The 27,380-nt window shown below is 45.4% G+C and overlaps 1 protein-coding gene across 1 annotated transcript; it reads right to left on the bottom strand.

Moving 5' to 3' along the window:
• Positions 1-25,862, bottom strand: SAXO1 (stabilizer of axonemal microtubules 1). The gene is given in 6 exon segments (XM_075350219.1): positions 1-155; positions 158-223; positions 620-712; positions 25,465-25,528; positions 25,636-25,688; positions 25,787-25,862. Coding segments are annotated over 6 exon segments (507 nt in total).
• Between the last annotated feature and the right edge of the window lie 1,518 nt (positions 25,863-27,380).

Below are 27,380 nucleotides of genomic sequence, written 5' to 3'. Positions count from 1 at the left end.
CTAGTCATGTCTAGCAGTAGTTGCATTTTCCATGGACCTGATTGCAAGGCCAAGATTTGATGATGGCCTTATGAAAGATATCTTCTTGTGCTGCCAAAGTTTGAAATTGTCTCTCATTTTTGGACTAGCTTAAAAAGCTTTACAACTTTTCCACACTGTCGATTTGGAGCACATGACACTTTCGGTTGAAGAATATGTGGCGTGTAGTCATGTGGAATAGTTCATGTTAAGTCTGTTTTACCTGTAGCCTTCTTGTAGGTAATAGATTTTTTTTTTCCAGAGATGGTGGTAGAGACCACATTTGTTACTTTTGCTGCTATTTATGGTAAGCCTTTATAATAATAATTTTATTCATTTATATAGCGCTATTAATTCCACAGCGCTTTACATTCATTGGCAACACTGTCCCCATTGGAGCTCACAATCTAGAGTCCCTATCTGTATGTCTTTGGAGTGTGGGAGGAAACCGGAGTACCCAGAGGAAACCCACGCAAACACGGGGAGAACATACAAACTCCTTGCAGATGGTGTCTTTAGTGGGATTTGAACCCAGGACCTCAGTGCTGCAAGACTGCAGCGCTAACCACTGAGCCACCGTGCCACCCATAATCTCGTTTACTAGTAGTAGTAAGGCAATCAAATGCCTCTTTATTTTGCGTATATGTTTCCTTCTTATCTATTGGCCCTCTTTCTACGTGGTATGGCACATAAGCTATTATATAATATCTTATATAATCAGGAGGAACTAAGGATTCTATATACAAATGTACTAGTTTACAAGTTAGTGTTGGTCTAAGTGGCCACAGCTGAAGATAGTCTTGAAATGTGGACATCATATCTTTCCTTAGGTGGATGATATATATATATATATATATATATATATATATATATATATATATATCTTTATATCTCATATATAAAGCTGAATGTGTGTATGTGTGTATGTATGTATGTCCGGGATTGGCATCTGCACCGTCGCAGCTACAGCCACAAAATTTTGCACACTCACACATCTGGACCCCGAGAGCGTCATAGGCTATGTTTTGAGGGGAAATTTTAACCCCGTGCTTTACAGTTATTTGCCAAAAAAACTGCCTCCATTAAAGCGAATGGAGCTGGGAGCCACAGTGCAGCCAGAACTTCAGAAGAATGCGCAGCCACGCCCTTATATGGAATGTTGGCTTGTCACAATGCAGCCAGGGAAAGGGACAGACACAGACAGGGAAAGAGGCAGACACAGACAGGGTAAGAAACAGACGTAGACAGGGTAAGAGGCAGACACAAAGAGACAGACACAGACAAAGAGACAGACTGACAGGTTAAGAGACAGACAAAGACAGAAAAAGAGACAGACAAAGAGACAGACACAGGGAAAGAGAAAGAGGGAAAGAGACAGACAGGGAAAGAGACAGACAGGGTAAGAGACGGACAAAGACAGGTAAAGAGACAGACAAAGAGACAGACACAGGGAAAGAGAAAGAGGGAAAGAGACAGACAGGGAAAGAGAGGGAAAGAGACAGACAGGGAAAGAGAGGGAAAGAGACAGACAGGGAAAGAGAGGGAAAGAGAGGGAAAGAGACAGACAGGGAAAGAGACAGACAGGGAAAGTGACAGAGATAGATAGACAGACAGGGAGAGAGATTGAGACAGATGGAGAAAGAGACAGAGACAGTCAGAGACAGACAGGGAAAGAGACAGACAGACAAAGAGAGAGAGAGACAGAGAGATATATACAGAGGGAGAGACAGACAGGGAATGGGAGAGAAACAGAGAGACAGTTACTATCCCGGGCGTTAATACATTCTTTTTATACATTCTATCCAGGGAATGTTAATGCATTCTATTTTGTTAACAACAGTTATTAACCCGGGCGAAGCCGACAGACTGACAAGGAAAGAGACAGACAGGGAAAGAGAGGGAAAGAGAGAGATAGGTTAAGAGACAGACACAGACAGGTAAAGAGACAGACACAGACAAAGAGACAGAGACAGACACAGGGAAACAGACAGACAGGGATTGAGAGGGAAAGAGACAGACAGAGTAAGAGACAGACAAAGACAGGTAAAGAGACAGACAAAGAGACAGACACAGGGAAAGAGACAGAGGGAAAGAGGGAAAGAGACAGACAGGGAAAGAGAGGGAAAGAGAGACAGGGAAAGAGAGGGAAAGAGACAGACAGGGAAAGAGACAGACAGGGAAAGAGAAAGACAGGGAAAGAGACAGAGAGGGAAAGAGACAGAGAGGGAAAGAGACAGACAGAGAGGGAAAGAGACAGACAGAGAGGGAAAGAGAGAGACAGACAGGGAAAGAGATAGAGAGATATATACAAAGGGGGAGACAGACATTATAATTACATTTAAATCTATTTGTTTTGTGGTTTTTGTGTGCAGAATACATTTTTGTTAATACATTCTAATTTTGTTAACAGCAGTTATTATGCCCGTGAGGGCTCACAGTCTACAGGGAATGGGTGATGGTACAATAGGTGAGGACAGAGCTAGTTGCGCAGTGGTGTACTGGACTGAGGGCTATTGTAGGTTGTAGGCTTGTTGGAAGAGGTGGGTCTTCAGATTCCTCTTGAAGCTTTCCACGGTAGGGGAAAGTCTGATATGCTGAGGTAGAGCGTTCCAGAGTATGGGGGAGGGACGGGATAAATCTTGTATGCGATTGTGGGAAGAGGAGATAAGAGAGGAGTAGAGAAGGAGATCTTGTGAGGATCTGAGGTTGCGTGCAGGTAGGTACCGGGAGACTAGGCCACAGATGTAAGGAGGAGACAAGTTGTGGATGGATTTGTATGTCATGGTTAATGTTTTGAACTAGGGTCATTTGGCGATGGGAAGCCAGTGAAGGGATTGGCAGAGTGGCGAGGCTGGACAATGTTTATTATTAACGAGATTCTTTATTTTACAGCCCTCCCCGCCCCATTCCATAACTGTAAAGTCAAAGATTGGTGATCGGGATGCAAGATCGTGTTTTCTCGATCCCGATCTTTACAAAATGATCGGGCGAATCTCCCCGATCCTGACCATCGAGGGGATCGCCCATCCCTACTCAGGAGGTATCCTCCATTGTGTTCCATGGCACGGCAAGCTGCAATGGCAAGAGACGGGGAACACAGAAGTCAGACTCTGCTGCTTAAGGGCTAATACCCAGAGCGAGGGCTAGACAGAAGGTTACTCCATAGAACAGCGGCATCAGAACAGTAATGCAGAAGGAAAGTGGCATGTATGTCCTGGAAAGTTTATTGTGAAGGTATCTCTCATGAAGATTTGTGCTAAATAAAGAAGTTGGAGCTTGTTAATAGGAAACTGTTTCTGCGATGTGTTGCCCACCTATGTCTATGACAGTGACCGGCAACGGGGTGGCGGACAAACCGCTGAAGATGCAAGTAAGTGTCGCACCCCCCAGCTGGGGCAGAACACATGCCCAACATCAGATTGCGGAAGGAGAGTGGAGCCCTGCAAGCTATCACCTGGCTCCCCCATTCACTCATTTCATAATAAAAGTGTTTTCCAGTCCTGTGATCTTGCTAGCAGCTTATTTGCTATTTATTATTTATCAATTTATTTCAATCAGTAAAATATTACACAAACAAAAAAAACATTTGTAAAGTCTTGTCTCAATAAGACATACTGTAAGTTATATAGAGCTTCCACTCTAGCTGACCTCGTCCAGTCGTATATTACATACACAGGAATTCATTTTAATATTAATTATTTAATACTACATTTCATAGCTATTAGGCCCCTTTCACACGTCAGTGATTCTGGGACGTTTGTGCTTTTTTTTAAACGTACCAGAATCCCTGACATACGCAGACCCATTATAATGAATGGGTCTGCTCACACGTCAGTGATTTTTCACTGCACGTGTCTCTGTGCGGCGTACCCGCGTGTGCGTGATTGCCGCACAGAGACATGTCCATTTTTTTCTGGCATCACTGATGTCCCACGGACCACGCAGTGGTGTGGTCCGTGAAACACGTGCCAGAAAAAAACGTGCATTTAAAATAATAAACATTTTAACTCACCCGGCGTCCAGCGATGTCCTCTGCAGCCCGTTCTCCCTGCTGCTTCTGAGCCAGCTCATTATTGTCGCGCATATTCATTATGCGCGACACAGCCGACCCGGAAGCAGCTGCTGCGGGGGTCACCGCCGGCCGGATGCTGCATCGCGGGAGCGATCAGCACCATGGACAGCGGGAGCGGGCGCAGGTGAGTTGATTTCTAAGTGCAATCACGGGCCACGGATAACGGAGCCCGGATTGCACTTAGAGAACCCACGTTTGCCGTGATTCACGGCACACACAGGGACATGTGCGTGTTTTACACGCCAGTGAAAAACGTCACTGTTTTTCACTGACGTGTGAAATGGGCCTTAAAGGGACAGAGAAGAAAACATCAGCTCACCGGAGGAATCATATAGATCTGAAGGTAGATACACGGATCCTTGAGGCTGGTGTTCTCTGGGTAAGAATTAATGATCCAGCACCAGTGATAAAATACAAAGCTTTATTAAAACTCCATTAAAATAAAACTATTAGAAAACAATATTATATTGGACAATATATCACCCTTCACCTTACATGCTTCAGACAGAAGTCCGTTCTCATAGTCATTGTTGGATGATCATTTGCAACCACTTGTTAATAATAATATGGTGGGACACATACATGACACTAAACATTTGTTGCCTACTTTGACTTTTTAAATAAAGTTACCGTTTTCTTTGTATCTTTCCCCTGGTCTGCTGGCACATAGGCACTACATAGGCACTACAATGTAGATTGAATGCTCAACTAAGTTGAATAAAATAATTTTTCAAGAAACTGGTCTAGCAGCTACATAGGTAGTGGTACTTCTTAACAGCTAGACCAGAGAACTGTAAACTTCTTACTACCTGCTGCCATCCTGGACACTTCTTCTAATGGTCTAATTAGTTGTCCCTAAGAAGTTATGAGTTTGGAGACACCGTGTGTCTTAAAGCAGTCATGATGACACCGAGGTGCAGTTATCATAAGGGGCTCCTGGGATGCCAGAGTAAGGGTGGCTAGTGAGGCCTATGGTGATCGCCTTCGCAGGGGTTACTAGGCCGCAGCGCAGCCGATACTTAACCCCTTGTGTCCCGGACGCCACTCTCTTGTAAATCAGTCCATACGTGTCATTCACTCACTGAGACAAATAACCAGACACAGGTGGGTCCTTTTTCAACTTCAAACCTTTACTGGACAACTTCATTACAACAACTCCGTCTTGCTATCAAAGCCGTGGGGGCACCGTCTCTGACCCCAGAGGGATTCCCTTGGGACTTTGCTACTTCATGTACTTTTCTGGCTGACCGCTTCCCTGGCTCCCGTGGTTCCATTGGCTCCACTAGGCCTCTCATCCCCTGCGCTGTTCATGCCAACCATGGCAAGCTCACTGACTGCTCCTACATTGGCTTCCACCCTATCTTAGGGGCACACTGACCATCACTTGCAGCGAGTGGAATCGTTGGGAGAACTCTTCCAGGGGACAGCCACCACTCCCGTCGTCTGGACTACTACCCCAGCGGGGATCACACTTGTACTTCAGACCTGTTTTATTGATCCTGAGGATCAGCACTATTCAATCTTTCAGAGGGCTCTTTACTTGCTCTTTCTCTGGAACTCTCCTGACCTCTTCCTCTCACTTGGCCCTTTTATCCCCTGCAACCTCCCTGCAGCTAACCTCTTCCTAACCAGGAGCTCCGGGAAGCGGTCTCTTAAGCCTCGCTTCCACCTGGTGGCCACACGATGCTCATTAATAAACTTTAATACATACAAATACATTTCAATGCACAATTGATCACCTCTGCAGGGGGGAAGCGGAGTCTTGTACCCCCTACACCAGCAGCTGGTAGGAAGTCTACAATACTCTGGTCCGCGGCCATGGAGCACTGATGTAGCTGCTGGTGAATGATTTTGCTCAATGCTAATGCTAGATTACACCAGTTTGTTACTAGGGTAGAAAAAATTTGCTATATGCATTACATGTTGAGAGATTATGGTTGTCAATTGATTCAATAGAACCTTTAGGTTATTACCAGGGAATCATGGTAGTTTCAGACATGTGGTCAGAGTAAATGAGGCTGGATTTAGCATAGATTAACATCTGAAAAATGTGCTGTGACACTTGCAGTGTGTTGCACAGATCTGTCCTCCGTCCCTCTGTCCCATTTCTAAAAATTGGAAATTATCATGCTTTAAAGTTATCTAAGCCGAACCCAATAAAATGTCACATACAGTTAATCTTTGTAAAAATATGGGCTTTTAACAATGTAGCAATTATGAACAGATACAGAAAATGCATATACACACACATTACAAAACTGGCAAAGCATAAAAGTTTATTTTAGTCATGTTTTTTACATTTAAAGCCATTCTTTATTGTGGTTACATGTAAATTCCAGTTTCTTTTTTTTTGGAGGCGGGGAGGTCTAACACTTTTACTTTACCATGGAATATATATTATTCTTGAAAGCAGCTTAAACAGATGCTGCAGATGTGGGATTCTGATTCCTTTACAAGATTGTAGAATTAGAGGGCATGATTCTATCAGGGGGTGGACATGGCATTAGTAAGAGTGCCGATACAGCCTCCAAAGCAGTCAATCGATTCTGACACAGCCACATTATCGGACTGCGAAGAGCACATATACTATTCTTACACAGGAGCCCTCTTGAGTCCCAGTCCAACTCTGGATTATCTTCATGTACACTAGTTCCAGATAACAGTGAAGTAGAATACTAGGATATTACGAGAGAATATCAGAAATCTAATATGGTCATTGCATCTATTTGAGTACTGGAATATATGTCAACAAAAAAAGCTAATAAATTTCCCATCAAAAAAGGAAAATGTAAAAGAGTGATTATGGATCACTTTATTATAGAGTTCCTATGAAAAAAATAAATATATGGAGGCCTGCCTATGATACCCATGTACAATAAAAGGGCATTTAAATGCCACTAAACAAATAATAAAAATCAAGAAAAATGAACAAAAAAATTACACTTGACACAATCTCTCTTTTCCTGTTCCTGTTCTATTCTATATATCACGATTTCAAGACTTTATAATAAAATGGAAACAACGTTTATTTCTCCAAGAGCAAGCCATGTGTTGTCCTCCCTACTTATCCAACTCTCATGCTTGAAAGTGACATATACAGGGGCGTAACAATAGCGGTTGCAAATATCACGACTGTGACCGGGCCCGGCACCCGCCCTGCAGAGAAGCTCTGTGAGAGAGGAGCTGCGCTGATCAGAGGCAGACCACGCGGCTGCTGTGAGGCCCATGAGTCAGGGGGGTCAGTGCCAGTGGCAGCATCGCCCCTTCCTCACCCGTGGGCTCTAGCCCGTCATTGCACCCCGCTACATCCTTCATCATTCTCCACCTGTGCCTGAGCTCGATGTCTCAGTACAGCAGAGCTGCATGCTGCTGAGCAGAGACCACAGAGCGCGGGATGGGAGGACACCCAGAGTGAAACAGTGGGGGATTGAGGAGAGGTGATTTCTTGTTCATTTTGTTTTTTAAACAATAAGTACACGGTGGCCAGAAGCCTATGGGGGTGCATTAAATGGTATGTGAGCTGCATAACACAATATGAAGGACACCTTATACATGGACTATGGGGGTGCATTATCTTACATGGAGGCCTATGGGGTGCATTAAATGGTATGGGGGCTGCATAACACACTATGAAGAACACCTATTCATGGACTATGGTTGTTCATTAGAATATATCGAGGCCTATGGGGTTCATTAAACAGTAAGTGGGCTGCATAATACAATATAAAGGACTATGGGGGCTGCATTAAAAAACATGGAAGACTATAGGGCTGCATTATAACATATCGAGGTCTATAGGTGTGCATAAAACAGTATGCGGGCTGCATAATACAATATGAAGTACTATGTGGGCTGCATTATAATAAATGAAGGGTTATGTGGGACCCATTATACTATATGGAACACTATGTAGGGGCCATTATAGTATTTGGAGAGCTATATATGCGAGGGGTGGGGTGACAAAGATAAAAGCATGGGATGGGAAAGTTTTGTGCTGAGGGAAAGAGGCTCTTTCCCTCAGCACCCAGCTTTCCTATGCCCTGATATCATCTGAAAGCTGAGTGGTGAGGTAAAGATGTACAGTATATCAGAACATGGGAAAGCTGCGTGCTGAGGGAAAGATGTATAGCAGAGCATGACGAAGGTGCGTGCCGAGGACAAGATGGATATCAAAACATAGGAAAGCTGGTTGCTGATAGAAAGAGGGATTTCAGATCATGGGAAACATGAGTGCTGAGGGAAAGAGCCAAGTGTCAGTGACACTATCCTGCCCCCCGAGTGTCGGTGTCATTATCGTACCCCGAGTATCGGTGTACGGTTGGGGCCCAACTTTGCACCAAGGCCCATCAAACTCTAGTTATCCCACTGGATATATAGTACAGTGCTGTAATGTCATAGTTACCTTTTGTTGCAAAAGAGAATAATATTCATTCTCTCACAATGAGGCAGAGTAATTGTGGTTTACGGTTCCTTTCAGCTTTATACAGTAGTTACAGTGCCTGATGTATACAAAAGCAGATAGTATTCATATTTGGAGATCAAAACTGAAGACCAGTTGAAGCAAGTTTTCTATTCTGTGGTTTAACGAGTGTCCTAAAAAGGGTGCCAGCTCTGCCTAAACCTGTAACCCACTGCAGGCCCAATCAATGCAACAAGCTATCACAACATACAAGAATGTGTTGCTTTTTTGTATGTATCCTGTAAACTACAAAATCTTAGCAATAAGATTTTATCTCACTTTTTGTTCGGATGAATCCCTGTTAAGTTACACAAGAGGTATCCCTCAGTCACTGATGCTACACAAGTAATGGGATTTGGGCTTGCCCCTCATGCTATACATTGCCAGCCATCTCTGGTTTTGGGGAAATCGACCAGTCTATATGTTCTGCCAGCTGAAGATACAGAAACACAGCAGTCAGCAGGTACCACCTCCACACCACTTATCACCCACAGCACTCTGCCTCCCATGTCTGTACTGTGCCAGGGTGGTTTGAGGACCGCCATGACCCTCGCCCATGACTGCCCCTCTCCGGCACTTTACACCCTCATGTGATTGTCTGCCTGGGCCTATATAAAACATAGTAGAACACTCACCTGTGACTTGGTATTAAGACTTCAGTATTCCTAAAACTGGGGGTTCCTGACAAATAGACCCCTCAAAATCACTTCCAAAGTTAAATGATGCTTAAAAAGATAGGGTTGTAAATTCTGTTGAAAAACTGCTGCTAACGTTTTAACCCTTCTAACATCCTAACAAAAAATATGCTTCAAAAACAATGCTGATATAAAGTAAATATATTGTAAATTATATCTATTTAGTGCACTATGACTATCTGTTTTAGGGGCAGAAAAACTAAAAGTTAAAAAATTGTGAATTTTTCTAAATGTTTTCCAAATTTTCACAAACGAAAGCAACTGATATCAACCTAAGGCTATGTACGCACGTGTGCGCTCTGCACCGCACCGAAAATGTGCGCTTCAGAGCGCAGCTGAAAAGCTGCGTTCTGAAGCGCATGGTGCCGGCAGATTCATGCGCTCTGCATGCTGCCTCTCCCTATAGACAGCATGCAAACCGCACGAAAGAAGTGACATGTCACTTTCTTAGAACGCAGCGATTCGGCAAGCAGCCGAATCGCTGCGTTCTAACATGCCACGTGCGTACGGCCCATGCACAATCTCCATAGATTGTGCAGGGGACGCAGAACGCATGCAGTTACTCTGTGGTGCAGAACGCAGCGTAACTGCATGTAATACTCACACACGTGCGCACATACCCTTAATTTACCATTAACATAAAGTGCAATGTGTCAGAAAAAAAACTGTCTCAGAATCACTGTGATATGTTGAACCTTTCCGGAATTACTACCACTTATATTGACATATGTCAGATTTCAAAAATTTGGCTTGGTCTGTAAGTTGAAAACTGGCTTTGGCAGGAAGGGGTTAATTACACTTTACTGTATTGTTTGCACAAGTTATTTTCAGAGGCTTCATTTAAAGAGTGCTGTATAATCTTAAGTTCAGTAATAAATGACATTTAATGATTTACAGTTCCCGGGACAACACACAAATGTATTTTCCCTTGTTTCATCCAAGATTTACTGAATTCCCCAAAAACTTTGTTTTGCTGCATGCGTATGTAACACCCCTTTAATTTGCCGCTGGGGCAGGGTGTTCGGTAGTTCTCACCTTCATATGACGCAGTGCCTCCACCCGAATCTTGCTAGGAGCTCTAGTGGAATGCAGAAGGGTCTTTGTCTTCTGCTAGGGGTCGACTCGGGAAACCCCTACCCACGCTCCGTACACACTCACAATAACTGAGGTTAGAAATATTAACAGGTTTATTTGCAGGAGGATGACAATGGTAATTGCAGGGAAAAAAAGCAAATAACAGTGAAACGACAGGTAGTGTTATGCAGTATTCTACAAAAATGCAGGAGGGGCTCTTTGTAATAGACCTGAAGGTTAGGGGTAATGCTTCCTCTTTAACCTACACCACACACTCTGCTGACTACTTACAATCTACCAACTAACAGCTGCAGCCCACAATTGACACAGTCCCAAATTGGGGCCCCAGTTGTCGCGGATGTCGGCGCGCTTGCAGTACGTTGGTGCACTTAAAGTAATGAAGGCAGTATTTCCCCAGGGCTGGTCCTATACAAACTCCCAGTTAGTGCAGTCAAAAGTCCTCTCTAGCAAGGCCTTGTAATTTGCTCCAGCACACTTCTCAAACTGTAGAACTACAAGTCACAGCAATGTCCTACTCACTTCTGTCTGCAGCAGGTCTGTTCTCTCAGACTATTCCACACTGGAGCGTCTGGATTCAATGTCTGGGAGAGAGTTGGTACAGCAGGCAAAATCCTTCTTCGGTGTGGTAAACCTAGAAGGCCGCAGCTCCTACTAATGGTGCCTCCTGTCACTTTCTTAGACAGTCTCTCCTCACCCAGAGTTGCAGCTTCCCGCCTCCAAGATGACTCAGCTTCCTTCCATCTCTCCGTCCTGTTTCCTCCTCCCCCAGATTTGCAAGGCACCTTGGGAATTGTAGTATTCTCCAGTTCAACCAAAGAAGCAGCATCTGTAGAGGTGAATGTGGGTGGAACACTATAGATCGCTCCCAAAGCAGGTGTCACACTCTCCCCCTGGTGAGTCGCTGTAGGCTCCCAAGCACAAAATGAAGACTCACCACCTGGAAGGAAATTTTGTGTTAAAGCATCCTGACTAACACCACAACTAGTTACACCCAAATCACTAACAGGCCACATAGCTGTAGGGGGGAAATAGGGCCACGCATAGTTGGAATAGGGGTGTACTACTCTAGGATCCTCAGTGACTTGCCCCATCTGGTCATATGTCAGCATCATGGGGGGTCTAATGTCCCGTTTTGGACGAGTGTGCACGGCAGGGACAATGACCCCCTCATCGACCCCTAGCTCTTGACTTTCAGGCTCTATGACAGCAACCTCTTCACTTGGTAGCTCTGCATTTTCTAAACTCTCCCCCGACTGATCGCAACATGGGTTTGGTGCCGGACCGCACTCGTCTTGGGACACTTCTTCAGCTGGTTGGTCTGTATGATCTGGAATTACAGAGCCTGGGTCACTTGTCCATCTGAAGCATGGTCCACATTCATCACTGGAATCACTCTCACTACCTTCAGGAGGGACCACAGGATGGGTCGCTTGCGACGGCCGAAGACTCCTTCGGTGAGATCGGGTGGTTGCATGGGCTTCGGTGCGTTGTGGCGACTGGAATCGGACATTCTGTCCTATAGGTAGCAAATGCTGACGATGATAGGTCTTAACACCCCCCCAGCCTTTCTCAGGCTTCACTCTGTAGACTGGGATGCCATGCAACTTCTCTACCACCACATAAGGTTCTGAACGCCATCGATCAGAAAGCTTGTGTTTTCCATGGAGGCCCAACTGATGGATGAGGACCCTATCTCCAGGTTGCAGGACTTGGTCCCGGACTCTGCGGTCGTAGTACATTTTGTTTCGCCTCCCGGATCAACCAGAGGCCTCATCAGCCAACTTGTAGGCCTCCTTTAATTGTTCCTTTAGCTGTGACACATACTTCAGGTAGTTCTTCCCAGATGAATTGCCAGGGGACACTCGAAAACTAATATCCACAGGTAGTCTGGCTTCCCTTCCAAACATGAGGAAGTAGGGCGAGTACCCTGTTGACTCATTTTTGGTGCAGTTGTAGGCGTGAACTAATTGACTTATGTGTCGACTCCACCTTCCTTTCTGTTTTGAATCCAAAGTGCCCAGCATGTTAAGAAGGGTACGGTTGAATCTTTCAGGCTGAGGGTCTCCTTGCGGATGAAATGGTGTGGTCCTGGACTTCTTGATCCCACAAACCTCACACAACTCCTTAATTAGCCGACTCTCAAAATCTCTCCCTTGGTCAGAATGGATGCGTGCTGGCAGCCCATAATGCACAAAGAATTTCTCCCACAAGGTTTTAGCCACAGTGGTTGCCTTCTGATCTCTAGTGGTGTAAGCTTGAGCATATCTTGTGAAATGATCAGTGACCACTAGAACGTTGCTGACGTTTCCTTCATCAGGCTCAATGGAAAGGAAGTCGATACACACTAAATCAAGGGGGCCATCACTGGTTATGTTGACAAGGGTGGCGGACCGAGAAGGTAAGGTTTTCCTTAGGATACACCGCTTACAAGATTTACAGTATTGTTCAATGTCAGCTTCCATCTTTGGCCAATAGAACTGATCTGCTATGAGGCTGGTGGTCTTTTCCACCCCAAGGTGTCCATGATCATCATGCAGTGCCCTTATGACCATCTCACGGAACTGAGCAGGAAGCACCAACTGGACACGAACTTCTCGATTTTGGCGTTTGACCTTGCGGTGCAGCAATCCATTTTTCACCACCAGAAAGTCTAACTGTCGGGTCAAGAGAACAGACTCTTGTGTCTTCAGAGCATTCCTCTCAGGCTTTTGGCCCCTTTTCACCCACCATCGAACAACTCCCACAGAAGGATCTTCCTGTTGAGCCTTTTCAATCTGGTTTTGAGTCAGTTGAGGCAGGGAGCCGGCATCAACGTTGGTCAGTTGACAGAACAATAGTGGAAGAGCTTCCTCTGGAGCCCCTAAGAAGGTAGCACAGCCCCCTGATTGAGCAATCCTTCCTTGATGTCGATGACATATAGCTTTCACCTCTGGGGCTGGAACCTCAATCCAGGCTTCTTCTTCTTCATTCACCATCTGCCTGGGCAGGCGGGACAGAGCATCTGCATCGATGTTGGTGGCACCAGGTCGGTACTTCAGGCTGAAATCATATATAGCTAGCGCGGCGAGCCATCTATGGCCAGTAGCATCCAGCTTTGCTGTAGTCCTCACATAGGTCAGTGGATTGTTGTCAGTATGAACTTGGAAATGCACTCCATAGAGGTGGTCATGCAGCTTGTCCACCACAGCCCATTTCAAGGCCAAGAACTCCAGTTTATGTGCTGGGTAATTGCGCTCACTCGGAGACAATCCACGACTGATGTAGTAGACTGGCCGCAGGACGCCATAGTGCTCCTGGTATAAGACTGCTCCAAGTCCATCAAAAGAAGCATCCACATGAAGTACGTATGGCTTGTTGGGGTCTGCATAGGCCAGTACAGGTGCCTGGGTCAAGCAGGACTTGAGTTTCTCAAAGGCTTCATCACACTCTGATGTCCATCTCTCTCCGAAAGGCTCATTCACCTTGAAGTAGGGTTTTGTTGCAGGTTTCTTGGAGTGAGCTGTCCCTCGAGGTGGGGGATACCCTTGAGTGAGGGCTGTCAATGGCTTTGCGATCTTGGAATATTGTGGCACAAATCTTCTGTAGTACCCGCTGAAACCTAGAAAAGATCTAAGCTCCCCCAATTTGGTGGGTTTGGGCCACTCCATCACAGTTTCTATTTTGGCTGGATCCGTGGAGATTCCTTCTCGGCTGACAATGTGTCCTACATACTTCACAGATTTCTGGCAGAACAGGCACTTGTCGAGGGATAGTTTTAACCCAGCTTCCTCTAGCCGGTCCAACACCTTAAATAACCTCAGGTTGTGCTCTTCCAAGGTGTGGCCAAATACAATCAGATCATCCAGGTAAACCAGGACCTCACGAAAGTTCATGTCTCCCATCACCTTGTCCATACATCTCTGGAAAGTAGCAGGGGCACCGGTCACTCCTTGCGGCATCCGTTGAAACTCATAGAAACCGATAGGGCAAATGAAAGCAGTCTTCTCCTGATCCTCCTTGCTCATGGGTATCTGGTAATATCCACTCCGAAGATCTAACACAGAAAACCACTGGCTTCCCTGCAGGCAATCTAAAGCTTCGTTAATCTTGGGCACAGTATACTGATCAGGCACAGTGCGTTTGTTCAGGGTGCGATAATCCACACACATCCTAATAGCTCCATTCTTCTTCCGAGCGATCACTATCGGAGATGCGTATGGGCTGTTGGACTCTATTATGACTCCAGTGTCCAGTAAACCCCGTAAATGCTTTCAAACATCCTCCACATCGGCGGGAGCCAATCGTCGGGATCTTTCTCGAAATGGCTTCTCATCAGTCAGCCGGATGTGATGCTCCACTCCTCTTGCAAGGCCCAGGTCCCAATCACCCAATGAGAAGGTTCCAGCACGCTTCATCATACCATTTATCACTGACTGCTTTTCCTCCTTCTTCAGATCACTACCTTCAAAACAGAGGTCAAAATGTTCAGGACGTAGTTCCTTCCTTTCCTCTTCCTCTTTCTTCTCATAAGCAGCCAAACAGACAGGATGGATTGTGTGGGCCTGCGAGTATCTATTACCTCCAATTTCGCAACACCACTGAGCAAGAGTACGGAATAGGTGGGCATTTGTCCCTACTATGGCAGGCACTGTTTCCCGGTCTTCATCCGTGTCTGGACAGACTAATGCAATGATGAGAACCTCTCTTTCCACCCCAACTATAGTCTCTGGGAATCGTAGTGTGACAGCCACGTATCCTTTGTAGGGGTAACTGTTTTCACTCAAACCCCAGACTACAAGTCCAGATAGGGGTTGCAAGGGCACGTCTGACAAGTATTTTCTGTACCACTTCTCAAAAATGATGGACACTTGTGAACCACTATCCAGTAATACAGTGCATGGCTGCCCATTCATACAGGCCGGTACATGTGGTGCTGGTCCTACGAGACCTTTAGGAAATTGCTCTGACTGGACAGGGTTAGATGGAGCAGTAGAATATACCTCTGATTTTGAAGGGGGGCCAGTATAGGACTCTACTGGCCCCCTTTCCCGTTTCCCGTCTGCCCCTTCTTGTTAGGTGGGGGGTCCCGAGATCTCTTCAAATTCCACCTCTTCGGACACTGGCGAGCCATATGATGGGTGCTCCCACAGACAAAATATTCTTCTGGCTTTGTATCTTCTACCAGACTGTGGTCATCACTTGCCACTTGCAAAGGCGGTCTTTGACTCTTGACAGCTGTCTCAACAATTTGCTTTAGCTGGTCAACCTTCAGAGCCTGGGCAGCTAGAAGTTGGGCAAGCTGTTCCCCTTGCCTCTCAATGACCTTCAAGAACTCTCCCTCTCGATGGCTGGATTCAAGATGTACAGGGGCAGCAGACACTCGCTGGGTCACTTGTTCTCTGGCGGCCAGGAGAGCTTCCTCTTGTCTGACTTCTTTAAGCAACTGATGGAAAGAACGGGGAATCTGCCCTTTGTCGCAACACCTCAGTCATTGAGCAATGGGATCGTGAGTCAGAGCTCCTCGGAGCACTTGTTCTAAACGACACTGATCAACTTGTTCGAGCTTAAGTCCCGCCATGGATACAACCCTATGCACCAATTTGTCCAATCGATAAAGATAATCTGACATCTTCTCACCAGAGTTTTGATAGGTGGTGCGGAGTTGACAAAGGAGATCAGTGGCATCCTCTGGGGATCCAAAAGCATCTTCAAGAGCAGTCATGTAATCTTTAGAAGTGGTCTCTGACTGACTTCTCCAAGCAGCCTGCACCACTTCCATAGCAGGCCCCTTCAGACTCTCCACAATTCTCTGCTTCTTCACTGCATCAGTACACTGCCATTCTTCCAGATATTGCAGAGTAACATCCCTCCACGTGTCATACCTTTCTTCACCAGCTGGGACAGGAGTGACACCCGAGAAGGTTCTCAGACGACGGTAGGCCCCTTCAGGTTGCAATTTTGTAAACTGGGTGACTAACTTCTCCATGGCTGCCACTACCACGTCAACCATCATGGTTGTTTCTTCAGATTTGTCCCAAGTAGGAGTGGAAGGTAGACATCGACTAGATCTCCTAGGCTGTGAACTTGCACCCGAAGATGATGTCCCTGCTTCGGACCTCACAGGCCAGGTGATCTTCCAATGTGGTCCATGTTTTAATGGCACAGCTATGACAGATGGAAAGTACCCTTTATCCAGTGTCCCCTCAGTAGTGATTAGAGCTGCTGATAATGGACTCCCTTCATCAGTCCTTCTGTCAACCACTCTGGGATGGACAACTCCATGAACTTGGTTCACAATCTTCAGTACTTCTTCATCCGGTACCTTGGAGAGTTCACCGCATACTGCAAAACTGTGTTTTTCAAGTATACTTCTTTCCCCACACCATGTGGACACTTGTGCTTCAGTTAAAGCCTCCATGTCAGCGATACCTGTCTTGATCGATCTCAGCAGTGCCTCCACTGTAACACCCCTTTAATTTGCCGCTGGGGCAGGGTGTTCGGTAGTTCTCACCTTGATATGACGCAGTGCCTCCACCCGAATCTTGCTAGGAGCTCTAGTGGAATGCAGAAGGGTCTTTGTCTTCTGCTAGGGGTCGACTCGGGAAACCCCTACCCACGCTCTGTACACACAATAACTGAGGTTAGAAACATTAACAGGTTTATTTGCAGGAGGATGACAATGGTAATTGCAGGGAAAAAAAGCAAATAACAGTGAAACGACAGGTAGTGTTATGCAGTATTCTACAAAAATGCAGGAGGGGCTCTTTGTAATAGACCTGAAGGTTAGGGGTAATGCTTCCTCTTTAACCTACACCACACACTCTGCTGACTACTTACAATCTACCAACTAACAGCTGCAACCTCACAATTGACACAGTCCCAAATTGGGGCCCCAGTTGCTGCGGATGTCGGCGCGCTTGCAGTACGTTGGTGCACTTAAAGTAATGAAGGCAGTATTTCCCCAGGGCTGGTCCTATACAAACTCCCAGTTAGTGCAGTCAAAAGTCCTCTCTAGCAAGGCCTTGTAATTTGCTCCAGCACACTTCTCAAACTGTAGAACTACAAGTCACAGCAATGTGCTACTCACTTCTGTCTGCAGCAGGTCTGTTCTCTCAGACTATTCCACACTGGGGCGTCTGGATTCAATGTCTGGGAGAGAGTTGGTACAGCAGGCAAAATCCTTCTTCGGTGTGGTAAACCTGGAAGGCCGCAGCCCCTACTAATGGTGCCTCCTGTCACTTTCTTAGACAGTCTCTCCTCACCCAGAGTTGCAGCTTCCCGCCTCCAAGATGACTCAGCTTCCTTCCACCCCTCCGTCCTGTTTCCTCCTCCCCCAGATTTGCAAGGCACCTTGGGAATTGTAGTATTCTCCAGTTCAACCAAAGAAGCAGCATCTGTAGAGGTGAATGTGGGTGGAACACTATAGATCGCTCCCAAAGCAGGTGTCACACGTATATTTTCCAGTACATCATATCTTGAATATATTACTAGGCTAAAATGAGATAATATAAACATTTTACACTACTTCAAGTATACACTACAGTGGAACCTCGGTTTACGAGTAACTTAGTGTGCGAGTATTTCGCTATACGAGCAAAGCTTGCTGTAAATTTGTAACTTAGTTTACGAGCAATCTTTGCTGTACGAGCAAATACTCACCACACACACTTCCGGTTACATACCGTACTTTCACCGCGCTCTGATCCGCTCTTGCAGTCTGCACAAACACACACAAACAGACATGTGTAGCGTCCCACGGGGCCTATAGGGTTACTAGTCACCAGGCCAGTGGTATTTGGGGTTGTTGCTGTGACTGGTCTGACGCGGCTCCATGACCCCGTCGGCTACATGAAAAGACAGATGGGTGCAAGGTTGTCTGGTGTAGAAGGGTTTGGAAGGAGAGTGAAGGGTCCCTGGGGAGCATCACCAGTGGCAGTGGTGACTGGGGTCTAAGCCGCTGACCCCTTCTGCGACTTCTCCTCTCCCAGGAGCGGTGTTGGATGGGAATGGGGGATGCTTTGCAGCGCCACCCGTGGTACGCTGCCAGGGATTAGCTGCCACTGCGAGATGTTACCTTCCTCCACGGCTGATGTTAACGCAGCCCAGATAGTCCAGCTCCCCACAGGTGGAGCGTGCCCCGGGGAGGATGGGGGCGACCGGGGAAGTAGGCCATTGGTGCCGAAGTGCGGGACAACGGTAATAACAGGCTGAGGCCACGGCTGCGGGTCCATGTCTTTTACTCACAGTTTTTTAGAAGGCTGCCTTGGGGTACTGATCACCTGCCGTGCTGGGCCCCAGCCGATCCTGGGTAAGCAAAGAGCAACCACTGATGTCCGTGACCATGTAAGACCTTTCTCCTCTGCGCTCGTAGTATAGTGTGGGTCCCCTTGGCATGAAGCGACTTGGGGACTCGTTTCCACCTTGTATCCCATTCAGATGGGGTTAGCCCGGGGACTACCTAGTCGAACCGTGGCCCTGTAGAATTGATGAAGCAACATGAAGTATTGTGCATCTGAGGGATATGCAATCTGTCTGCGCCGGTCACCAAGGGAGTGGTTCAGTAAGCTTCCCCTCGGCAGCCATGTCCTCCTCAGTCTCACTGGCTCATCCACCCGTCTGCAGTTACTCCCGGTCCACCCGGGTCTGGTTTCCCAGCCTAGGTTCCTGTGTGTGGTGACTCATGCTAGATGTTTGTGTGAAGTTGATGGAACACAGTTGTGGAGACACGGGGCTCAGTGGGTGCTCTCGTCCACTGAAACCCGCCGCCTTTAGAAAGACAGCGTGGCTCAGGGCTCATCCCAACTGAACGCCGGCCTCCTTAACCGTTTGCGTAACACTACTCAGACAACACAGGGTGAGGGAACCACAATAATTAGACTTTATTGGATCCCCAAACAATTAACGGCACATAACACATAACCAGCAAAACACAAATGTAACAGGCAACAGAGTCTCACCCTTCCGCTGGCTCACCAGGGATTTAGAATGTCCATGCCTCAGAGCTTCCAGGGCCACTTATTCCAATCCAGCAGCACCCCGCTTTTGGCGGGCACCCACCGAGAAAGGAATAGCGCCAGATTTAGGAAGCTGTGTGAGGTCTGCAAAGTCTGTACCAGGTGACTGAACTGTCCCAACCTGAGTGTCCTCCTTAGGTAGTCCTGGTATGATGTTACAAACCTGGCAGCCAGAGTCGAAATCCCTAGGCTGTGGATATGGTCTCCAACCGGAACCGGAGTCCCTAGATTGAAGCCATAAGATATCCTGATCCTCTAGTCAGCTCCTGAGAGCTTAGACTGGATCCATCAGCATCCATTAAACACCTGGAGGCTTAAAGAAGTCCCTTTTATAGCCACAGCCTTCCACTTAGATACACTGCGACCTCATCGATTGGTTGGACAAGAGCGCCTCTCCCATTGGATGAATCTCAAGCTGCATGGATAATGTTCATTTAAATGGTGTGCATAGAAAGACTGAGGGTATACATGTAGTCTGGGAGTCACCGACTAGACAATGGCTACTAAGGTAATCACATTAGCAATACACAACTACAATACAATGATTACTGGAAAAGTCTGGAGAAACAATACGTCTGGCTTTCAGTGGCCAACACAATTACATGAGTCCAAAAGAGTCTTGTAAAAACAATGAGGGACTTATCCCCCGTCTATAAACAATCTATCATCCTGTCTGGCTGAATGTTAAGAAACTTTAACCCATGAGAGTCCACGTCGTCACAACAGTGGTTAACTCTTTCCCACCTGGATCAGTGCAGCATTCTAAAATCAAATGCAGTACCCTGTGGTGGCTGAGGCCTCAGGGGTGCCACACATGCACACACACATATTATGCTCATCTTACCTTCCGTTCCCTTGCTGGCCTCCCGGTTCTTGTAGTCCGCAAGTACAGTATGTGTATCCGGTAACCATCGCGACGATGGAGGAACTTCCGCTGTCAGCGCTTCTCAAAGGCAGCACGCTGACCAATCAGAGGCAAGTGGCTCATGCCTTTGACATCAGTGCGCTGGCCAACCAGAGGCAAGCGGCTCCTGCGTATGACGTCTGCTGCTGACACAGTGACTGGGGAAACTCCGGCATCGGTCGCGATGGTTACTGGATAAACATACCTGTGGACTACAAGAACCAGGAGGCCGGCGAAGGAACGAAAGGTAAGGTGAGCATAATATGTGTGTGTGTGTGTGTGTTTGTGCGTGTTTGTGCATGTGTGGAATGAAACAATAGGGGACCAGGATGGGATATTGCACAAGTTGTTGAACAAATTGTCTGAGCTTGCATTATTTCCAATGGGAAATTTTGCTTTGCTAGATGAGTAACTTGGTTTACAAGCACACTCCCGGAATGGATTGTTCTCGTAAACCAAGGTTCCACTGTATATATATGTATACAGTGCCTTGCGAAAGTATTCGGCCCCCTTGAATTCTTCAACCTTTTCCCACATTTCAGGCTTCAAACATACAGATAAAAACTTTAATGTTATGGTGAAGAATCAACAACAAGTGGAATACAATTGTGAAGTTGAACAAAATGTATTGCTTATTTTAAACTTTTGTAAAAAATAAATAACTGAAAAGTGGGGCGTGCAATATTATTTGTCCCCTTTACTTTCAGTGCAGCAAACTCACTCCAGACGTTTGCTTAGGATCTCTGGATGATCCTAAATGACCAAAACTAGTATATAGTAGGAGTTAGATATGCAGAAAACCAAAAAGAAAAAGAAAAACTCCTAAAAAGTATATTTTAATTCTAATTACTCATTAAAATCCGTCAGTATAAAAACAATGCTTATACATGTTCATTAGAGTCAAATGGTACATTTAAAGTGGGTGAAGAAGGGGTGATAGATCCGATTGGTGAGGACAGTGCTGCTTGCTTACTATTCTCAAGATAGGGGCAACTATAATTGCTGCATTTCATACTCCAATAGTTTTTTAAAACGGAGATTGGGGGTGAGATATCTATCCCTCCCTTTCACCTACCTACCAGCGGAGGTGCACCATAAGTTATTGGGTACCCCCCGCTCCACGTCGTCTATCCCTAATATCTCCCTGCAGCTCGTCAGTTGCAACCGGGAGACCCACCACCAAAAGATTAATAGTTTGTGCAAATAGTTACAGATAATAATTCAGGCGTATATAAGTATGTTACAGCCCCTCATAGATATAATATAAATCTCAGATCAAAGAGAAAAATATTTATATACATATATCTGGATGTAAAAAACTCCCAGCAGGGAAACTTATCTGCTGAGGTCATCCAGCAAAAACATCCCGTAACCCGACGCGTTTCCCCCCTATTTTTTCTTTAGGGGTTCATCAGGGGAATAAATGATCCGAGGATTATTTCTAGAGAAAACTCAACATATCCATGATATAATATCTTGTTTTGTGCCAAATCATTGAAAAGTTCTCAAATGCAGAGATGGAACCTATAAAAATAGTTTTATAATGGGGACATACCTTATATCTTTTGAATGCAGGAAAAAATTAGTATGAAATCAGTAACCCATAATAGGGTCAACCATCCCAGATGCGGCGGATGGCTATATTCAAGGTTTCGTAGGTTAGTATGACATCAGTAACCCATAATGGAATCAACCATCCCAGATGCGGCAGATGGCTAAATTCAAGGTTCCGTAGTTTACAGGATACCAGCTGTCATGTAATGCAGCTTCTCTTACCTATCGCCGCATCTTAAATGAAATTTTAAGCGTTCCCGGCTTCCACGTGTCATTCCGGAAGTGCCAAACACGTCCCTTCCGCATCCGTTCCCTGGGCCTGCATCGCGGCGCACCATGGCGACCAGCCGGAAATGATCCAGCGGTCACTTCCGCTCATGCGTGCCATGGTGCGTTCCACAATGCTGAACCGGAAGTCGCCAGGTAACGTCACTTCCATATCCGTTCCCTGGGCCTGCATCGCGGCGCACCATGGCGACCAGCCGGATATAATCCAGCGGTCACCTCCGCTCATGCGCGCCATGGTGCGTTCCACCATACTAAACCGGAAGTCGCCAAGTAACGTTACTTCCGTTATATTCCTCCCCATTATACTACGTTCCATAGTATCTAACCGGACGCGTCTGATGACGTCATTTCCGGAATACGTCTATTTTATTCTATTTTTTCCCCCACCTATATGTTCCACAGTGGAAAATAGAAGAACGATTAAATAGTATATCTTCCTACCTATATCCACTATGAAAAACAAAGTCTCCTAGTATCTCCTGTACATAAACGATATATATATCTCTCCCAGGGCCTTATAGATAATGTTTACCCTATTTTTAATTTTATGTAGGACCAGGATAGTGTCTTCATTTTGAAGATGGGGGACCTAAGTCTAAATGAGAACCTAAATCCTAAATGCACAGCAAAACAGTTAGAGCCCTGACAAGAGATATTTCTTGCCAGTCAACAAAATATGACCAAATCATCAAAAGAAACTAGCTATATTTATTAAAATTCCTCTCAGGTATAGCAACATATAGAGGGGAGGGAAGGGAGGGGGGGGGGATGGGGGAGGAGGGCCATCTGACACATCTAGATGAAACTGGTGTAACTAAGAACCTCATTGAGTCCTTTTGGACTAACTGTATCAAGTAAAAATGTCCACCGTGCCTCTCTCTGAAGAATTTTAATATCCCAATTGCCTTTCCTAGCTGGTATAGGGACGACTTCGATCCCTTGGAACCGTATGCTCTTTGGATCTCCCTGGTGGCACATATTCACGTGTCTCGCTATAGGTGTATCACGTTTGTGGGTGATATCACCTATATGTTCTCCTATGCGCACACGCAATTGGCGTCTTGTCTTGCCAATATAGCTGAGCGGGCATGTACATGTACATCTATATACTACGCCCTCCGTCCGACAGTTTACAAAGTCTCTGATATAGAAGGCTCTGCCTGATTGATGATTATTAAAGGTTTTACTTTGATCAATAAAGGGACAAAACTTACAGGACCCACATTTGAAGGTCCCATGTGGCTTTCTTTCCAGCCATGTCCCTGGTGCTTTCTCTGCCACATAGTGGCTGTGTACTACATGATCTTTAATGGTCTTGCCTCTTCTATATGTAACGCTCGGATATGGCGTGATATATTCACATATATCGGGGTCTGATCTTAATATCCCCCAATGTCGTCTCAGTATATGCATAATCTTGGTATTTTCATCATCATATGACCCAATGAGTCTAGTAATCTGTTCTTGTTCCGATTTGGGTTTGGGTTTGGGAGTCAATAATGTAGCCCTCTTTTGGCCCCAAGCGGACTCAAAGGCTGTCTTTATTACATGTTCCGGGTATCCCCTTTTTCTAAAGTTGTCACTCAGGGAGTTTGCCTTCTGTTGAAAATCATATAGGGAGGAGCAGTTTCTCCTATAACGAAGAAACTGCCCCTTCGGTATCCCCTTACGTAAAGTTTCAGGATGATGGCTCTGCCATCTAAGCAGACTATTTGTTGCCGTTGGTTTGCGGTAGACTGTCGTCCCTAGGGTACCATCAGTGTTTTTAGTTAAGAGGATGTCCAGGAACGGCAATCTATCACCTCCCACTTCACATGTAAATTTTAACCCAAAGGAAGTGACCGCTGGATCATTTCCGGCTGGTCGCCATGGTGCGCCGCGATGCAGGCCCAGGGAACGGATGCGGAAGTGACGTGTTTGGCACTTCCGGAATGACACGTGGAAGCCGGGAACGCTTAAAATTTCATTTAAGATGCGGCGATAGGTAAGAGAAGCTGCATTACATGACAGCTGGTATCCTGTAACCTACGGAACCTTGAATTTAGCCATCTGCCGCATCTGGGATGGTTGATTCCATTATGGGTTACTGATGTCATACTAACCTACGGAACCTTGAATATAGCCATCCGCCGCATCTGGGATGGTTGACCCTATTATGGGTTACTGATTTCATACTAATTTTTTCCTGCATTCAAAAGATATAAGGTATGTCCCCATTATAAAACTATTTTTATAGGTTCCATCTCTGCATTTGAGAACTTTTCAATGATTTGGCACAAAACAAGATATTATATCATGGATATGTTGTGTTTTCTCTAGAAATAATCCTCGGATCATTTATTCCCCTGATGAACCCCTAAAGAAAAAATAGGGGGGAAACGCGTCGGGTTACGGGATGTTTTTGCTGGATGACCTCAGCAGATAAGTTTCCCTGCTGGGAGTTTTTTACATCCAGATATATGTATATAAATATTTTTCTCTTTGATCTGAGATTTATATAATATCTATGAGGGGCTGTAACATACTTATATACGCCTGAATTATTATCTGTAACTATTTGCACAAACTATTAATCTTTTGGTGGTGGGTCTCCCGGTTGCAACTGACGAGCTGCAGGGAGATATTAGGGATAGACGACGTGGAGCGGGGGGTACCCAATAACTTATGGTGCACCTCCGCTGGTAGGTAGGTGAAAGGGAGGGATAGATATCTCACCCCCAATCTCCGTTTTAAAAAACTATTGGAGTATGAAATGCAGCAATTATAGTTGCCCCTATCTTGAGAATAGTAAGCAAGCAGCACTGTCCTCACCAATCGGATCTATCACCCCTTCTTCACCCACTTTAAATGTACCATTTGACTCTAATGAACATGTATAAGCATTGTTTTTATACTGACGGATTTTAATGAGTAATTAGAATTAAAATATACTTTTTAGGAGTTTTTCTTTTTCTTTTTGGTTTTCTGCATATCTAACTCCTACTATATACTAGTTTTGGTTATAAAATAATTGATATGGCTGGCTTCCTCTCAGGGCCTCTAAATAGCAATCGGTGGCTCAGCGACGCTGAGGAGGTTTTTTCTGATAAAAATCTTGATACAACTAATCCAACAAAAAGAAACCTTAGGGTGGTGTTTTCTGAGTTACAAACAGCATACATTGACAACGCGAAAAGTTGGTGGGAACTACAATCCCTGGAACACTATATAAAAAACAATATAGTGCCCAGAGGATTAAGAATTAATTTAATCCCAGCAGTTAGAGTAAGGACACCCCTGCTCCTCAAGAAGTGGGAGGAGGAGTCTGTGGCCTCTTCACTCCGCTTCATGAATATCCTCATAGAAGAGGAGAAAAAGAAATTTGAAGAAACCAATAAAACTCTCACTACTCTCAGAGAAGAGGCTCTGAAATTTAACACGGACTCTGACTTTCAGATCAAAGAATTGGCACTACAAGGTGCAGTAGAAAAATATCAACAAAATCTTAAAAATCGCAAACACAAACATTTTGTCAGAGATCTGGAAGACTTTAAACAGAGAAGGGCCTATAATCTTACGGAAGGAGGAGGTGATATATCATCCTCAGACCTCTCAGACTCTGAGAGTAGATCTAGAGAGAGAAATCAGAACAGATTTAGGGGAAATACCCAGTCTGCTGGAGGTGGTGGAAACAGAGGATGTGGAACTCTGGGGGAAAACAAAACCCACCACGGAAATCAGGACCAACGAGGGGCACAAGCCTCGGGTTCGGATTCCTCCTCTTCCTTTGGGTCCTCAGCTTCATTTGTACATCAGAACAATTTTTTAGGGATGAGGGACCCGTATCCCGTACGAAAGAGATACAGCAGAAGGGCCAAAAAATGGTAAATGAAGGCCAAACAGATGGGCAACAGATTGTCAATCTGTCTAACTATAGACTATCTGCAATAGAAGAGAAGGTTCTTGGGTATGGCTTATCATTCGTTCCCACTACGCGTTTTGATTCCTTCATCTGGGTAAAAGACCTTGAGTTATTTTTAAGAAAGCTCAGATGGAGGAAACACTTTAGGCATAATGATATGAATGAGTGCCAGAGACTAGGGATTTCTCCCAGCATGCTCTCAGATGTTAGACTTCTGGCAAGTTTGTCAGAGACTGACAGAACAAATGAGGGTTTTGGCCCATTCACGGATCTTAAACCTAAGAATAGGAAGATGCCTCCCCCTACTGACTGTACAAGTATCGACATATTTTCGACACTAGTAACAAAGGAGATACGTAAGATAAGACCTGGTCTAACGAGTAGTAAAAATAACCTTACACAAGGAGAAAGAGAGGCTCTATTGACCCTTGATCAAAATAAAACCATAACAATAAAGCCCTCCGACAAGGGGGGCAATATTGTAATCATGAATACGGACCAATATCGCTCCATGTGCCTCCAACTACTCTCGGATAAAACTACATATGCCATTCTACCTGCTGACCCCACCTCTGAGTTTAAAATGGCCCTCAATGAAATTATACAGGAAGGCTTTAGTCTAAGACTCATCTCGAAAGAGGAAATGGACTTCCTGCTTCCGAAAGATGTGACAATTGCGACCTTCTACTCTACACCCAAGATCCACAAGGGGTTTAATTCCCTGAGGGGACGACCTATAGTATCAGGTATTGATGCAATGGGCCAAAACCCCAGTATTTATCTGGACAAAGTCTTGAGAGAATTTGTTAACATACAGCCCTCCTTTATTAGAGACACATCAGATCTGCTGAGCAAACTAGATGGTATACAGATTGAAGAGGATACCATCCTTACATCAATTGATGTTGAACAATTGTACAGTTGTATACCACATGACAATGGCATTCGAGCAGTTAAACATGTTTTGGAAACAAGAGGAGTACAATATAGAGAACACAACTGGTTTATAATCAGACTTCTCACCTTTGTACTTACCCACAATTATTTCACTTTCCATAATAAGTTCTACCACCAGCTCAGGGGTACTGCAATGGGGAGCCCGTGTGCTCCCACTTTTGCAAACATATACCTGGGCTGGTGGGAGGATGTTGTGGTTTTCGGGGACGAGGATGTCACATGGAACCCCCAGATTATTTTCTGGGGTCGTTACATAGATGACATCCTCGTCCTCTGGAGAGGGGGAGCAGCATCTTTTTTGGACTTTGTGGCACATCTGAATGTAAATACCTTTGGGTTAAAATTTACATGTGAAGTGGGAGGTGATAGATTGCCGTTCCTGGACATCCTCTTAACTAAAAACACTGATGGTACCCTAGGGACGACAGTCTACCGCAAACCAAC

Source organism: Anomaloglossus baeobatrachus, chromosome 1, assembly GCF_048569485.1.
Source record: "Anomaloglossus baeobatrachus isolate aAnoBae1 chromosome 1, aAnoBae1.hap1, whole genome shotgun sequence".
Lineage (NCBI taxonomy): Eukaryota > Metazoa > Chordata > Amphibia > Anura > Aromobatidae > Anomaloglossus > Anomaloglossus baeobatrachus.
Note: the sequence above shows the minus strand (reverse complement) of the source record. Positions and strands in the feature narration are given on the sequence as shown.